The sequence below is a fragment of the Papilio xuthus genome, unplaced genomic scaffold (genome assembly GCF_000836235.2).
Source record: "Papilio xuthus unplaced genomic scaffold, Pxut_1.1 DF827679.1, whole genome shotgun sequence".
NCBI lineage: Eukaryota > Metazoa > Arthropoda > Insecta > Lepidoptera > Papilionidae > Papilio > Papilio xuthus.
The window spans coordinates 4,234,425-4,251,111 of record NW_013530970.1 but is presented as its reverse complement, the minus strand read 5'-3'; the positions used below and the strand labels follow the sequence as shown (position 1 = coordinate 4,251,111).

Here is a 16,687-nt window from a genome sequence, read left to right as displayed (position 1 = left end):
ACGTTTATTGCATTTATATATAGATATTAACTTGATCTAGCAATCCGGATAATTGTAAATTTCACAAACAATTCACAGAAAACCCAATTCGTGTGCTCCATACTAATATTATAGTTCTAAATACCAATGAGGTCACTGACTGCATTTTAAATACTTATTCAAAAAGTAGGAATAAAAAACATATCGAACTAGGAAGCGCAATTAAATTAATGACATGATCAATTAAAAGACGTTAAACCTTCGGCTTTAAGATAGAATAACACTGTAATTCGAGACACAACGAATGCAAAAGATAATATAACTAGGTTACGACATTGAATCTGCGGTTGCTTTTTTATAAATACATTCCACATTGTTAAAAGAATAAACTGTGTACCTAATAATTTCACTGCTACACTCAGAGTCTACCTAATGATTTCCTTAGTGTAGAAATATTATTATAAGAAAAACATGCCCTATGGTAGCAATGGTTAAAACAATGCAAAGTTGCGTTAACGCTAGTCAAGATAGTAACCGTAGGTTTCAAATCCAGAAATCTCCGTTTAAAATATATTTTTGATTTCAGAAACAAACGGTAAATTATTACAACAGCATACTTATAAAAGTACTAGCGGACCCGACAGACGTTGTCCTGTCTACACGTCTTTAATTTGAATAAATTAATATGAAGTTAATATTTGATGAAAATTGTGAATCTAAACCATTCCCAGATCCCCTTGAACGCACACAAAAAATTTCATCAAAATCGGTCCAGTCGTTTGAGAGAAGTTCAGTGACATACACACTCACAGAAGAATTATATATATAAAGATATGCTTATGTTAACGTTTATTTGTTAAGTTGTATTTTTCCTGTAAATTTAACAAAAAAAAAAAATTAAAAAATATACCATTCACAGACTAAATTTACTTCAGCTTACGTAGATATTAACTGCGGTTTACATTAGTATTATATCTAATTACGTGCGCATAGTGAAGGTAACAGATTTGATTACTGATAAGAAGACATTTAAATGTAAGTTGTTGGCACAGCTGATTAGCACGGATTTTGTCTTGCTGTAAAACTAAGTCGTAGTGTGAATAGTCACTTACTAAGCTAGCGCGTACCATCTTTCGACCAAATCTCCACTTCACCAGGTGGGATCGTGGTCAAGCGCTAGCTTATAAAACGTAAAAAAAAGAACTGTCTCGCAATATCACAACATAATATTTTTGTACTTTATAATTATAATACAGAAACAAAACATGCAAGATACGCAGTTAATGAAATTAATTTCATAACAACATTGTTTATGCGTAGATATTACGATTTTAAAACTATTACAGAAACTAGCTGTCGCCCGCGACTCCGTCCCCAGAATAAAAAAAAACCTCAATGAGTAGCCTATATGGTCTTCCAGACTATGTTCTATATATTCCGGAAATACCTTCAAATAAACATGCATCCATCTAAACATTCGCATTTATAATATTAGTAAGACATAAACAGCGAAGTTCCTTAACAACGCAATGCTCATTAATTTTGTAGCAATTAAGAAAGCGAACAAACAGCATGGGAACTAACAGCAAGGTTCGATCATTTAGCAGACATTCGGTCAAGTACAGATTGGTTACGTAGTGTTACAAGACCTTGCGACGCAGTCAGACGCAGTGTGTTCCCGCCTCTGTAGCAAAACGCGCGTGTTGATAAATACGCGATTAACCAAAAACATCTTACCTAAAATAAATATAGTGATGTTTATTATTAATCTTTACTAAGGTGTAATTTAAAAGCACATATTTTTAGTGTTTTAGTGGTTTGAAACAAAAGGTAAATATTATCGTGTACAAATAGTGAAATAATTGTGTATTTTCTGATCATAAGCGAAAGCGTTTCTCAAACAGTACGTATCAACGCATGTCGGAATTTAAATTAAACAAATTTAAATGTAATTAATTAATACACACGACTCCCTTTAAATCTACTCAACACATTTTTATTCGTAAGTTATTTTTACAATTATGTTACATTTATATTTTTATCTAAGTCTTAGAATTATCGAGTACAAATAAAAAATAGTAAATACTAAAAAAAATTGCTAGTTTAATCCATTTATAGGAATGTTTACATTTGATGGCTCATCTGTTTAAATTCAAATATATTTGTGAGATGAATAAATAAATTAAAAATAAACACAACACGTAATACAATCAAGAATATACGCTTGTTATTTACTTAACAAGCTTCATAATAATGATATAAAAACTCATATTCAATAACATTATTACATTATAAAGTTACGGATATTTGAAGCTAAAAAAGGGTCTTCACAGACAGACGGACAGACAAAAAGGTGATCCCATAAGGGTTCGGTTTTTTTCCTATGAGGTACGGAACCCTAAAAAGATATAAATTGTATGCATATAAAACCAAACAATAGTAAACATTGTATTTGTTACTAGCTGTCGCCTGCAACTCTGATTGCGCATAAAAATTTAATATTCTGGAGATACCTTCTAACAAACATCCACTAATACATCTTACTATAAAATTATCGCATTTATAATATTAGTAATATGAATAGTACAATATGAAATATTCAAGTATGTAATTAATCAGATGAATCAATTCCAAATCAGTATAATTAGGAAATCGAAAAACCCGTTCATAATATTGCCACAGACTAAAAAAAATTTACGTTGGCGTCATCAACTTAAAGCCATTGCTGCGATATTACAAAAGAAATGACTTAACATCTATTGAAATAATCAAAATTACGCATTTTTAATTTTAAGCAACAGAATACTATCGTAACCACTAACGCACCCCTAAGTTTGCATTCAATTCGATTTTGTAGTCAAAAAAAAAATGATTTTGACAACCCTGATAGGTCGGTCTAAAGTATAACCGGTCTTTTATTTAACAAATATTTACAACATACGCATTTTAGCACTTGTGTAATTGACTGAAGTTATATTTAAAGTACTAAGTAACAGCGCGTGTAAATATAATGTTTGTTTTATGCGAACTACGCCGAACCATGACGCACGATAAGCTACTAATTCTGTTTAACATTGGTTTTCGAGACCTAAATAACTGTATAAACATATCGTCATCCCTCTCATTATCCTTGACAGAAGAGAGATAACAACATGCTTTTATGCATGACCGAGACTATGGTTTCAGAAATCAAAGATTAGTACTTTTAGACAATATTAATTAAGAATCCTTTGACGCGAATGGCGCACTTTCATACAGAGTCAAGTGTTAGAATGATTAGTGAGGGGACATAAACGTCGACATTTTAGTAAGACTAGTGTTGTACCAGTACACCGGTACGTCAGATTTCCTTACTGACAGAACGTAATGTTGATAACGTTAAAAATGAAGACTCGCTATTTGTATTTTACTTGCATAAACAAGAAAAGCCATTGTTGTAAGAGCATACAGAAATAATTACGACGTACATATAACATCGTAGATTCAATCTTTTGACTTCTGGCGTCGAAATCGGCATTAGGTCTAGGTCTAGATGTAGGTTACTTTGGTATAGTTGCCGTTCCAATTGATGATTTAATTTCGCGATGGTCTCTAAACATGTATGTACGACTTAAATAGTCCGGTTTTCTCAGTAACTTCAAGAAGATTTTTTTTTAATAATTAATAGTTATAGTGTTTCTTATAGTAGTATAGCTCATTCTAAATCATTGTTCAATATTAATTTTATGCGTAAAATTAGCCGTACATAAAAAAAACTGCGTAGGGTTAATATAATTCATTAATCAATTTGGTGACCCGAAAACGGTAAGCGTATGATTACAATCAAAACATTAAACGCGCAACAGTTCGCGGCCTAGAAAATTAATTAATTCACGCAACTTGCGTTTCGCTTTATGTAACTTGGCGACTCTTCAACGGTCGTCAGCTTAGCAACTTTAACTCATCGATAAGTACGATTTAAAGTGGGTTTGTGAGACCAAAAACACATTGTTACCTCAGTTTTTCAGATTATGAGAGGATTGAGATTTGTTTTATACAGAGAGTTTGCTGTCGGAACACTGGGCACCATAAATGTATTTGATATTTAGTGCTTGCGTGCATGGTTTCTATAAGCATGTCTTTTATCTAAATACGTCTAACAGTTGGATGTATAATGTTCTTTGTACATTTTACTTAACTGTTTTAAAACGTGAAGAAATAAACACAGCGAAAAATGGTAGAAATCTTAAAAGACAATAATATTATTACAACATTTTTTTGGACGTACGAGTTGTTGTAACTCAACCTCTTTGGATTTCTTGCGGAAATTTTGCACATTTGAAATTTTACAACTGTAATGCTGTAACTTCTTTAAAAACGAAACTGTTACCACAGACTATGAAGAAGCCGTCAGACAGGACATTAAAACCTGTTGGTGGTTTTATTTAAAATATATATTATCTGTACTACGACTTATGTGTAATGCTATTATGTTGCTAAAAATATTTACGAAAATAATGTCGTATGTATCAGTTAATGACTAATTTTGTGGTTTAGTTGACGGCGATGTGTTGGTAGCGTTTTACAAACACGTGTTTGTTTATTCCGTTTTATTTTGCGATTGCGTTGAATGACTCGCATACATCAACAACAGTAATTGCGCCTAAAATTTTGTAGAAAAAAAAAACATCCTATACATCAACTTGAAACTAGTACGAGATAATATTATAAATGCGAATGTTTAGATGGATGGATGTTTGTTTGTATGTATCTCCAGAACGACTGACCGGATCTCGACAAAATTTGGCATAGATATAGAACATAGTCTGGCTTTTACGCGAGGACAGAGTCCCGGGCAACATCTTGTTAATAGAATAAGAGCACATCCTATACATCAACTTGAAACTAGTAAGAGAATTTACATAAAATCGGTTTCAGATTCCACAAACCAGTTAAACGTGTCCATTTTTCGTAAGACGTATAATTTATTCTAATTACATTTCCTCGTTAGCATTTAATATAAAATCAATAATTTACTTTGACGTCGCTATATTCATATGTATTTACCTATTTAATAATTTTTGGCTTATCTTGTTCATACAGGAAACTAACAAAAACAAGAAATTATTTTAAACATATCGAACTAAGACTCGAATAAATTATTACAAGGAAGTTAAAGCTCCATAAGGAAGGAATTTAAAATGTTTGGTACCAGGATTCAGTATTATCTAAATTAAAACTTCCTTGCATGACAATAAACTTACAAATTTAAATTATGACTCAAGCATACGTATATTATTTTATTAGTCAGACTAAATAATATATTGTATACTCTGTTATATCCATAAATAATGACGAATATTTTTTTTTTAGCTAGTGGTCGCATGCGAAAAAGTAGCCTACTCCGAGCCTACCTAAATTACCCGTGACTTAGGGTAGGCTCCGTAGGTAGGGTAGGCCTAACGCTTCAAGCCCCTTAATGGGGACGACGTATCGTGAGCCTATATCGGTCTAGCTGTTCTGGAGATTTATCGAAACAAACGCGGCATTGCGGATAGTCACACACACAGTAATTTGAAAAATTAGTTCGTTATTGGCATCATCATCAACCTGCCATCATCCCTATTGAGGGTCGAAACAGTATGTACTACTCCTCCATACATCTACTCCCTTCCTACGCATTTCCTCTTTCACGCAGTCATTCCTTATTTTTTTTGGTTTTCCTCTACCTAGTTCTAGTTTAGTATTGGTCAGTATTGGTAAATATAAATCTTTATAAATACATCGTATTAAAATGATCATAGTTATCTGATTTTTTGAAAGAAATTTAAAGTTAATAAATATATTTTAACGAGTCGATTCGATTCCGATTCGAACAAAAACCGTATTCTTCATTTGCATAAACACTATAGAATTACAGTTATCACATATAATAAGTGCAAATTGCAACTGGCGCTTTCTTACGAAACATTAGAACTAGCAAAAGTGCTTAGTCACAAGGTTGTGAATGACTCGGACCTTGTTTAATTTTAACGAATAGTTACTAAAAGTCAGACTGCAGCAAGACCATCATTAAGAAATATGATTTTACTAATATTATAAATGCGAATGTTTAGATGGATGGATGTTTGTTTGAACGTATCTCCAAACCATCTGAATCGAAATCTGCTCGATGATATTTAGCATGCATATAGAACATAGTCTGTAAGAACAAATTACCTACTTATTATGTGTTTTTTTTAATTCCACGCGGACGGACTCGGGGGCGTCAGCTAGTATAGAGATAAATATAAGACTAGGATCCTGGACAAGTATTTTTTAGTTGTTTAAACTAGTCAGCGACAATTTAACGTGTTTTATCATTTTCAATTTATGACAGTTTTAATAAAATATAAATTATTTATAATACTTACAAAAGCTGCTCTTGAATATCAATCTTTATCAGAAGATGCGTCATTGTACGTGATTAATATTTAATACGGCTATGTTTAATTAAAAAAAAATACATGTCTTGAATTTCGTATATGGATATGAAATGTAAAGACAAGCTTCCACGGTGTGTGATTCTGCAGACGAAAGTAAACGGTCAGATTTACCACGAGTGGATTATTTTGAGATGAACAATTGGTAATTATGATCATAGCTTGTCGACTTGTGTCTGAAGAATCACACACCGTGAAACCCCACCATTAAGGTGATCGAACAGCCGTGACTTAAAGACCTTGTTATTGCTGAGCTTATCTGGAAATTATCACGCATGAATTAAATACATCTACATTTGGAATGTTGAATTTTGTAAGCAATTTCCTAATAATCGTTATGTAATAATATCTGCTAGTCGAAAAATATGTAATCAATAGAGTTTTCTATAAATATGTATAACTATTATTACTAACTAGCTGTCGCCCGCGACTCCGTTCGCGTGGAAATATAAAAAAACTTAATTAGTGTAGCCTACCCATCTACCCACATCACATCCATCTAAACATTCGCATTTATAATATTAGTAAGTTAAATAAAAGGCAGCGCTTTAAGGCATAAATTCGAAAAACAAAATGAATAAATAGTATCCTATGTCCGTCTCCATGCTCAAAGCTACCTCCTCACCAATTTTCAACTATATCGGTAGTCATTCTTGAGTTATAAATAGTGTAACTGACACGACTTTCTTTTATATATATAAAATAGAAGATTCAATTAATAAAGAAATGATGAAATGAAATGACCCAAAAAGCAATCATATAGAATACATTCCTTGATCAATACGACTATTTATTGTGGTCAATACATACATTTGGAACCGGATTTAGTTAGTGCGCAATGTGAGCGGGCGACATGTGCCATGAGCTACAGCTGTATAGCCTTTACGAAACATTACCCTACTTTGTTACTTCTTACAAGTGAAAATACAAGTTTACATATTATGAATTCTGCTTGAAATATTTAATTATCGCGATGTTTTTAGTGTAGTTTTAATGCACATAATATTAACTATCTTAAAACACGATTTGATCTCTTGATTTAAAATATGCTTCTAAAACATCTAAAACTAATCCATATGTTAAAATTATGTTGTAAAAAAAACTCTGTGTTTACAATGATACAGATAACATATTTTTTTACCGTATTGCGGCAGTGGCAACTCTACTAAATATTACAGCAAAGACAGCAACAAAATAAAGTTTACAGTAGTCCGTTAGTAAAAAAGCAAGAGGATGAGTGATGTGCCTCGGGGTCCAACGTGTCAAAAGACTTTTAGACAAAATGTTTGCATTCATTCTAATATTTAACAGAAGTCTATTCAGTTTAGTATTCAGACGGCTGAGCTCAAATCTTGAAAGTCGACGAGTTTGCGTTGACAATATGAATGCGTAATGTTTGCAAGATTTCATCTTTAGAATATGTTACATCTGTCTTTATTTACAATACTCGCTGTCGCCTGCGGCTTCGTCGGCGCTGGATTAAATAAAATACCTTAGTAGCCTATGTGTTCTTCCAGACTATGTTCTACACCTATGCCAAATTTCAGCGGGATCCGTTCAGCCGTTTTAGAGATATCTTCCAACAAACATCCATCCATGATAATAAGTAACAAGTAAGATAGTAAGATTCAAATAATTAAAAAAAAAGATATACAGTAAAGATGTACAAAGTTAACCAGCCCCATTACTGTTGAGTTCAACAATTAAATCGTTCTTTGTTTTAGAACATATATGTATTTGAAGTGTAAGTTAACAATTTTGAACCACTTTCATAAACACAGATAATGCAAAAACAGACTGATCAACACAAATCAAACAATATCTGCGCCATTAATAATTCCTAACCATGGTAAAACAAATAAGTTTGTGTATACAGTTGACAGGGCACAGATAACGAGCAAGCGGATTTGTACCTTGAAAACAAGAAAACTGTGCCAAATTGCATCGCAATTTATTTAAGCGTATATCGCCATGAGTTACACAATATAGCGAACAATATACAACTGACAGAACTAGATTTGATATGAATAGCATGAAATACTCGCTTGGTCATGACCTAACCTATTTTATACTACTAGAACATATTGTACTCATAGTTCACTATAGCGAGAAAAATAGCAATTGCAAGAATAACAATAATTTTAAAATTGGATCAAAAATTAGTCGTAATAAAATATTAGCGCGATCACTTTTAAGTTACGTCAAGTATTCAAGCAACGTAGTGTTTGACGTGGGTTTTGAGACCAAAATCCCCGATTAAGATATCTCTTTTCTGTCAAAGTTAATGACAGAGATGACGATATGTTATATAGAGATTTAGGTCTCAGACACCTATGGTAAATATGTATTAGATAGATTAAAATTATCATGTATTAACTTTACAGAAAATTCGAAGTATCTACAGAGTGACCAGGGCTATCACGAAACCCGTCCTCATCTGGGCCGAAAAATAAAACGACGAAAGGAAACAATTGAAGCACAACCCTGGCTCCGAAAAGATGACAATGGGAACTTGGGCTATAACGACAACGGTCACAGTATTATCATTGGTTATCACAGGTACAAATTGTATTGCACAGAAATTTACACTATAACGCATCTATCCGTGGGTTTCCGAGAGAAAAAGCCCGTTTAAAATAAATTATTTCTGTTCTATCTTAGATAATGACAGGGATGACGATATGTTTTATACAAAGATTTTGGTCTCAGAAAGCCACGGTAAATGATTTTGTTAAAAGCATTATAAAATAAAACATACAAATATTATATCAAACTGTCCGTAATTTTTTAGCTATGTAATAAATACGTATCCCCAAATATTTTTCCAGAAGTGAAGATCCCCAAGTGAAGATAATTTGCTTTTAGATGGACTTTAAGTGGATGTCTGCCTTTTTTTGTACTGTCAGCTGCATAGATATGTACACATTTACAGAACTTCAGAGAAGTTTCTAAAGTATTGAAAATGTTAATATATTTATGCAGCTGACTGTACCGTACCTACTTCGGAGAGCTATGTAGCTTTTGCAAAAGACAAATCTCTAATTGCCTAGAAATTTCCAACTTCAAATCCTTCCAATCATATAATATTACCAAGCATTTGTAATACTCTTAAAGTCTGCAACATTAGTAAATGTCTTACCCTGTGTATACAATAGCTTCATAATTTTATGTTTATGTTTTTTGCGTAAGAGAATTAGCTATTCACTAATTCAAACTTATAAAACAATTCTTCGTAATGGAAAAGAAATGCGGATATATGAAAGGCGTGTACTTCCTCATGATAACGATTACATCCCAGAATACGTAAAAAAGTTGATTAGTAATTACACGAATAACGAACGATACATTGCATTAATGCATTACGAAAAAATATCGTAGCATCCGCTTACTTTTCCACCTAATTATCATTTCTTCTTTGTACATTGTATGAATACTGATATTAACACGTTAAACGCCATAGTAGAAATAGATAAATTCACTTATAAAACTTTTTGCTGGAAATAGATGCGAAATGTTGAATCTTCAAAATATATCGTTCAATCAGAAGCTGGGTTCCGCGGATATTGTAAAAAAAAAACTTCATGAGGCCATACGCGGTGTTTCAATGTAGGCAGGGATCCGGTCACCGGTGACCGAAGTGGCGTTTAAAGTTTTAATCAGTGGAGTCCCAGTACCAATTTGTACCAAAAGAGTATCGTAGTTAGGTTCTATGTACGCATGTACTCGTACGTTTATTACTTATCATCAGCTCATTACACTTCCCCACTTAGAGGCTCGAAGCCAACCCTAAATTAGGGGTTAACTTCTCACATATCTTTTGAATATTTTCGCAGATATGGACAGGTTGCATCACGATGTTTTTATTTAAAGTCGGATACATGTGTGGAAATCCACAATCCGAAAAACGTATCGGTACATGGCGGGATTCGAACCCAGGACATGCATATTACAAGTCAACTGCTTAACCCTTGAACCATTGCCCTTCCTATACTTCTGTTCGGTTTGAAATTGAAGTTTGCCTCTTTAATCTGGTTAGTTACCATCAAACACGTTTGAACCAAATATAAAAACTCGTATTGCGATTTATTACAAAATATAGTTGTAAATATATCTGGACTTTGGTTTAGTTCAGGATTATACATAATAAACATTTGTAAATAATAAACAGCGTAAATTACTTGCGTATTTAACGACCGATGAAATACTTTTACATTATAATTATGTACAAAGTTGCTTAACGTTTGAATACATAATCATTACCTAAGGTCTGTACAATGTTAACTATATTCACATAAAATAATTCGGTAGGAATTATAGAATAAAGTTACATAATTAATTTATAGAATTTAATCTATAAAATACTAATATTATAAAGCGAAAGAGATTGTTTAAACGCGCTAATTCCAGAGGGAACTACTGGTCCGGTTTAAAGAATTCATTCATTTTTTGTTGGATAGTCCATTTATAGAGGAAGGCTTTAGGCTATATAACATTACGCAATAGGACCGAAGCGTCAGTAGCAAATGTTGCAAAACGGGGAAAATTATTCACATTTGAGGACTTTTGTTGCGTGCGCTGCATAAATGAGTTAAGTTACTCAAAAATATGTATAAAAGAATTATTCCTTTTTAATATGTCTATAGCAAATATAATAGGTTATATAATGTTTGGATGAATGCATGGATAGATGGACATTTGAAGGTATCTCTAGAACGACTTAACGGGTCTCGACCAAATTTGGCATACATTTAGAATAGTCTGGAAGAACACATAGGCTATTATTTTTTTAATACCGCGCTGACGGAGTAGCAGGCAACCACTAGAAGTTGATAAGTATAATATATAACTCTTATTTCATAACATTTCTGAATAAGATTGTCTTTTAGTAATTGAATTAAGATACTCCATAGCATATTATTTTCATTTAACACATAATTCGATCAACTATGATATTTATAAAAAGAAATCCAATAGATTCAAAAATGCAATTTTCTCAAGTTCATTACTACACATGCGTTCTCTGCTATATTATAAATGCAAACTATAATTAAATATGTCGTACTGTAATTATGCTATCATGACTCAGTCATGGATAGTGAACGATGAGTCAAGTCATAAAATCGTGTGCAGATCGAGACTTATACTATTATACTATAAAAGATTGTTAGAAGTAAAAATAATTTATCAAAACACATTTGTAATTACAATGAACGAATATGCAAATAAAGTAGTCACCTAATCGACCCTAACAAGTAATTAAATATTTAACAAATAAAACAATTAAACAAAGCAATTGAAACATTTATTAATGAACAGATTGCTAAAATGCGTATGCTAAGATGGATGTGTTATGACAAGAAAGGATAAAGTTAAAAATGTGTATATTAGAGGAAGTTTAAAAGTAGCGCCAGTGATCGAGAAATTGAGGAGTAAAAGATTAGCGTGGTTTGGACATGTTATGCGGAGGGATGATGATGATGTGAGCAAATAAGTAATGAGATTGAATGTGGATGGCTACAAAGGTAAAGGAAGACCAAAAAAAGTATGGAATGACTGTGTAAAAGAGGATATGCGTAGGAAAGGGGTAGATTCGGATATGACGGTTGATACAAATGTAAGGATGAGTAGTACATACTGTGCGGACCCTCAATAGGGATAAGGGCAAGTTGATGACTAATGAACAGTTTGTCTTACAGCTCCACTAAACAAATCGTATAGAATCAAAGAGAACAATGTAATAGGTGCTATAATAGCCACCAGTCTGTATCCAGGTGTTGGATCTCCGAAATGATAGCACAAGGCTGGGTATCTTCTACCTCTTTCTACACACAGAGAGGCAGGTTCACCTTTCACGTAAACTGGTTCCTCTGTATCACATCTAGCTTCACTCTCTTCGAAAAAAGTAAATTGTGTCACCACACGGGCGACCATACCTTTCGTTCCATTCTGTAACTTATCTAAAAGACGAGAAACCCAACCTTCTTGGTATATATTGCTTAGAGAATGAACCCCCCAGTGAGATGCAGTTTTCTGTACTGAATTTATTTCTGCCAGTAACCTTTCATCGAAAACATGTACTTTAGAATCATAATTAGTATTTGTTTCATTGATTTCATCTAAATGAATTCCTATAGACGATAAGAAAGTTAAATTTGTAAAATCGACCGTAGCATCTAGGGCACTGGTGATATCTCTATGGGGTAGAAGTCCACAGAAAAATTTACGTTTCAAAAAGTAAGGTGCGCCTGGTGAAAAATTACAGACTACTCTTACATCACCGTTTCTACTTACGCCAAATGCACATCCTATTTTATGTGAGTTAGCCCAAATCAACTGGACAGTGTTAAAAGTTGTCGGTTCTATATGGCCACATTGAATATCAGTATCGCTAAGGTTTTCCCCAGCGTTCCAATACCATGCATGTATGCAGCCAACAACGGCCAGTACAAAGCATTCAGGTGATGGTGTGCTATAACATTAACCACAATTTTAATCACAAAACAAATACAACGAACAATAAAGTGATATATAAACACGGCTAAACACTCACGTATATTGGTCCGGTGGCGGCACCCACTAGTTTCGAGCCCATCGGGGGCCCTTCTTCAGGTTGAGTGGTACTGGTATTATTTCGCGGACGCGGCCCGTCGCTCACACACCGATGGGCGACGAATATACGTGAGTGTTTAGCCGTGTTTATATATCAGTTTAGTATAATGTCTCACGAAAGATTTAATAATTTAACAACGAACAATACTTATTATATTTAAAACTATTTACCAGTTGGTATCCGTATTATAGGAATTCAAGCAACATTTCTGCATGTACTTCATACATTCGAGTTCAGATACGTAGTTGCCTTCGAGTGCGGAACAAGGTGCTGGCCCGGGTAAGCACTGACTGAGCCACGCTTGTGCCATTTTCTCCAAATCAAAATCATATGTTATTTGCATCATATTAGCCGCTTGTGGTAAATGAGAATATCTAATCGACTCCCCAGCAGCTATACGATTTCTCATAGAATTAACCGTGTTTACAAGCGCTATTTGTTCTGATATAGTAGGAGTCTTCACAGTATATCCTTTTTCACAAAATATTGATATAGTTTTATCAGGGAATAGACAAAGTGTATGATCTCCATAACAAGGTTCGATTCCGCACCACTTGTTAAACATTTGCGTACCAAGAGTGTATCCATTTTTTCTGGATTCTTTCTTTATTTTATTTTGGCGTAAAACATTTTTTAGATATCCACGACGGATTGAGAACACCTCTGATATTTTCTCTTTACGTCCTAATTCGCCATACAAAACTGGTAGTTCCCAACATGGGATATCCTGTGGGACGTACCATACACTTCCATTCTCCTGAGTATATTTATCATCTTCTATGTGGACATACGCAGCAGCCGGTTCTAAAGTATAATAATCTAATAGCTTTAGTTTTACTAAATTTGATTTATTTTTCTTCATTTTTCTTGTATCATTTGTACTATAGTAGATTCTTGGATTTTCTTTCTGCCCAGACAGCGGAACTTCTTTTTCTTTAGGCATAAATTCTCCATATCTCGTTTGATATCTTTCATCATCATAAATGTACTCATATTCATTGAAAATATCTAATATTGGTTTCGACGAAAAATTATTCTCATTCATGAAATGTGAATTAGAATTTATTGAATGAAGAAAACTTACATTAGCCTTTTGAGTTATAGTTTCTGTTGTCGTTTTAGTAACATAGTAAAAAAAATTAACTTGTTCATTTCTTTCCTCATCGATGTCACTTTCAATGGATTTATTGTATGTTTCATATATTGAATAGTTCGCTTCATTAGTCAAATTATTACTTTTTTTTGTATCATCGTAGTAATCGATACCTATACCAAGACTAGTTGAAAGTAACATGTACATAATATATAAGAAAATAATGATTACTTTCTGCATATTAAACATTCTATACATAAACGTCGTCGCCAACTAGATCTATCATTTTATTTTTTCAACTTTATACCAAAGTCATTTGTAAAAAGTTTTTTATTACATATGCTTTTTTTTTAATTTTATACTGCATTAAAAATGCCACAGATATATCGGACAATGCGCCAAGCAAGACATGGATTCAAGACCGTTCACCGTCTCGTGTGTCAGAGGTTTGTGGGTGCAAAGAACACGCATCATGACTCACAACAATTTTTTTTTATACAATACAATGACCTGAGCTACAACAAAACTTTAGTCTGTCGATATGTATTTTTTGGATATTTTAAGTTTGGTTATATAAGGCAACAATTATATGTACAACCATAATAAAAGATTTAAAATAATGCTTTGTTCCCACGACTGTTGTTATTAGTACGTTTTTTTTATATCATAAGGTGGCAAACGAGCAAGCGGCCACCTGTAATCGCTGAAATAGCGAAGTAACCGTTGCCCATGGATATACGCAATTGCATATGCGTTGCCTAAATTTAATCGACGGAAGACAGGATGCACAGAAAGAAAAAATAATTTGCCTTTCCATGCATCCTCTCATCCGGAAAGTCCACTTCCACTTCCCATCCTTTTCTTATAAGAAAAAGTGTGGGAAGGAAAAGAAGACTAAATTAGGCCTCCGGGACGCACAATTATCAGACGAAACGGTTCTATGTGGTCGTGGTATTTCACCGGGCGAGCCGGGCCAATTCATGTGAAGATGTTAAAGCGGGCTTTAGCACTGTCGTTCTAAAATTAATTTTGTGTTACATTTGCCAAATTTCGCTACAGCTCAGATTTTTCGTTAATTCCAAGTTACCATGTCCGCAACCGCGTCTTTAGAAACCCCGTCCTCAAAAGCATTACTCTATTGATGAAAGCTAAAATTCATAGATTTTTCCAACCTATATATTGTGTTAAATTTCAGGTGTATCTCCTTTAGAATGCTACAAATGTCTCATCAACCCGCCACTGGGAGAAAATTACAAAACAGCGACTAATTTATGCACCAACTTCGACTATTCCGATTCGTTTGTAGTGGACTGTCCGTTTTCAACAATGTGCATGAAGCAAGATTTTCATCTCGACATACAAAACGGAGGTAAGAAGCTTTTGATATAAATCGAAATATACGTATTTGATACATCTCTAAAACTATAGTTGAATTAGAATTAAAAAGCTTGAAGATGAAATCCTAGATTATTTTATAATCTCCTTAACCTGGTCTATATGGAGTCATACAACTGGATTTTGTTTATCGTAATTGTCTTTAAAAAAAAATTGAATGGATTTAAAGATTTCTATATGTGAAAATAGGACGTACTCGCAACTTATTTTCTTCTTCGTCGCCGCAGTCTTTTCAGACTGTTCGCGGTCATCACGTATCTGTTACCCTTTATATCACAACTTATAAACAAGTATTAATCATTATTTAAAATTCATTTTCAGTGAGAATAGAAGGAGTACTGAGGGATTGTGCACCACAGAAGCACGAATATCAAGACTTCAAAAACGGGAAATGGTCGCCAAAGACGGAAGTATTGGAGCCATACAACGAGGGATGCTTCAGTGGAGACGACAAGGGAGAAAGAGTAACGACTAGCAGGTAACATGAATCATTGATTATATCTAACCTAGTCATTTAATGTAGTCTTAAAACTGTGACACACGCTTTTATTACATTTGTCTCATAAAATTTGTATTATTAAGTTAATATTGTAGAATCATAATATTGTTTTTCCTTAAATCATGTAAAATATCATCTATTTGGTGTAAATAAGCGAAGCCAACGACTCTGCTTATAAAAAACACGAAGCGTACAATACCATGATCAAAAACAAACAAAAAATTAGATAGCCTTCATTTTGTTACACAAGCTATAATAATAAATCGTAATCGAATGTACAGATTAAAATGTTTCAGTTAAAAATCGAAGAAAGAATCATCAACAGATTTCCAACATATTTTAACATTAATCATTGTATATTTCAGATATTGTTACTGCCGGAGTAACCTGTGCAATTCAACGCCGAGTACGAACCATGAAGGTTACACTGACATCATGGGTGTCATCCTAGTCTTCAATCTAATGAAGTACATAAACAGTCTTAGGTAGTAAATGGTGTTAGTATGTAAAAATATTTAGTCAGTTCGTGGTGAATATGTGATATTATATTAATTAGTATGTAAGGTTGTATGTTAAAATATTATAGAAAATTATAAGCATATTTTTTTTATTTTAAACTAGCAATCGCCCGCCGTCCGCGTGGAATTAAA

General features: G+C 33.3%; 3 protein-coding genes across 3 annotated transcripts in view; 1 reads left to right on the top strand and 2 right to left on the bottom strand.

The window, feature by feature from the left end:
* Positions 1-16,687, bottom strand: part of LOC106117763 (serine/threonine-protein phosphatase 6 regulatory ankyrin repeat subunit C) — a 50,159-nt gene that overhangs the window by 16,099 nt on the left and 17,373 nt on the right. The window lies entirely within an intron of this gene.
* LOC106117767 (uncharacterized) lies at positions 1,693-16,630 on the top strand. Its single transcript, NM_001312330.1, is given in 5 exon segments — positions 1,693-1,809; positions 8,825-8,999; positions 15,339-15,512; positions 15,860-16,016; positions 16,403-16,630. Coding segments are annotated over 4 exon segments (516 nt in total). The 5' UTR covers positions 1,693-1,809; positions 8,825-8,938; the 3' UTR covers positions 16,527-16,630.
* On the bottom strand, positions 11,967-14,772 carry LOC106117764 (uncharacterized). The gene is made up of 2 exons (XM_013312187.1): positions 13,221-14,772; positions 11,967-12,909 (listed from the first exon to the last, which is right to left on the bottom strand). Exons 1-2 carry the CDS (start codon positions 14,399-14,401, stop codon positions 12,114-12,116), a joined length of 1,977 nt encoding a protein of 658 aa, XP_013167641.1. The 5' UTR covers positions 14,402-14,772; the 3' UTR covers positions 11,967-12,113.

Bases quoted from the DNA above. Each gene is read 5' to 3' on its own strand.
- LOC106117764 (XM_013312187.1), bottom strand. From the start codon at position 14,401: ATGTATAGAATGTTTAATATGCAGAAAGTAATCATTATTTTCTTATAT. The intron at 12,910-13,220 runs GTAAATAGTTTT...TTAATGTTATAG, and splicing joins TATAATACGGATACCAACTG to CACACCATCACCTGAATGCT.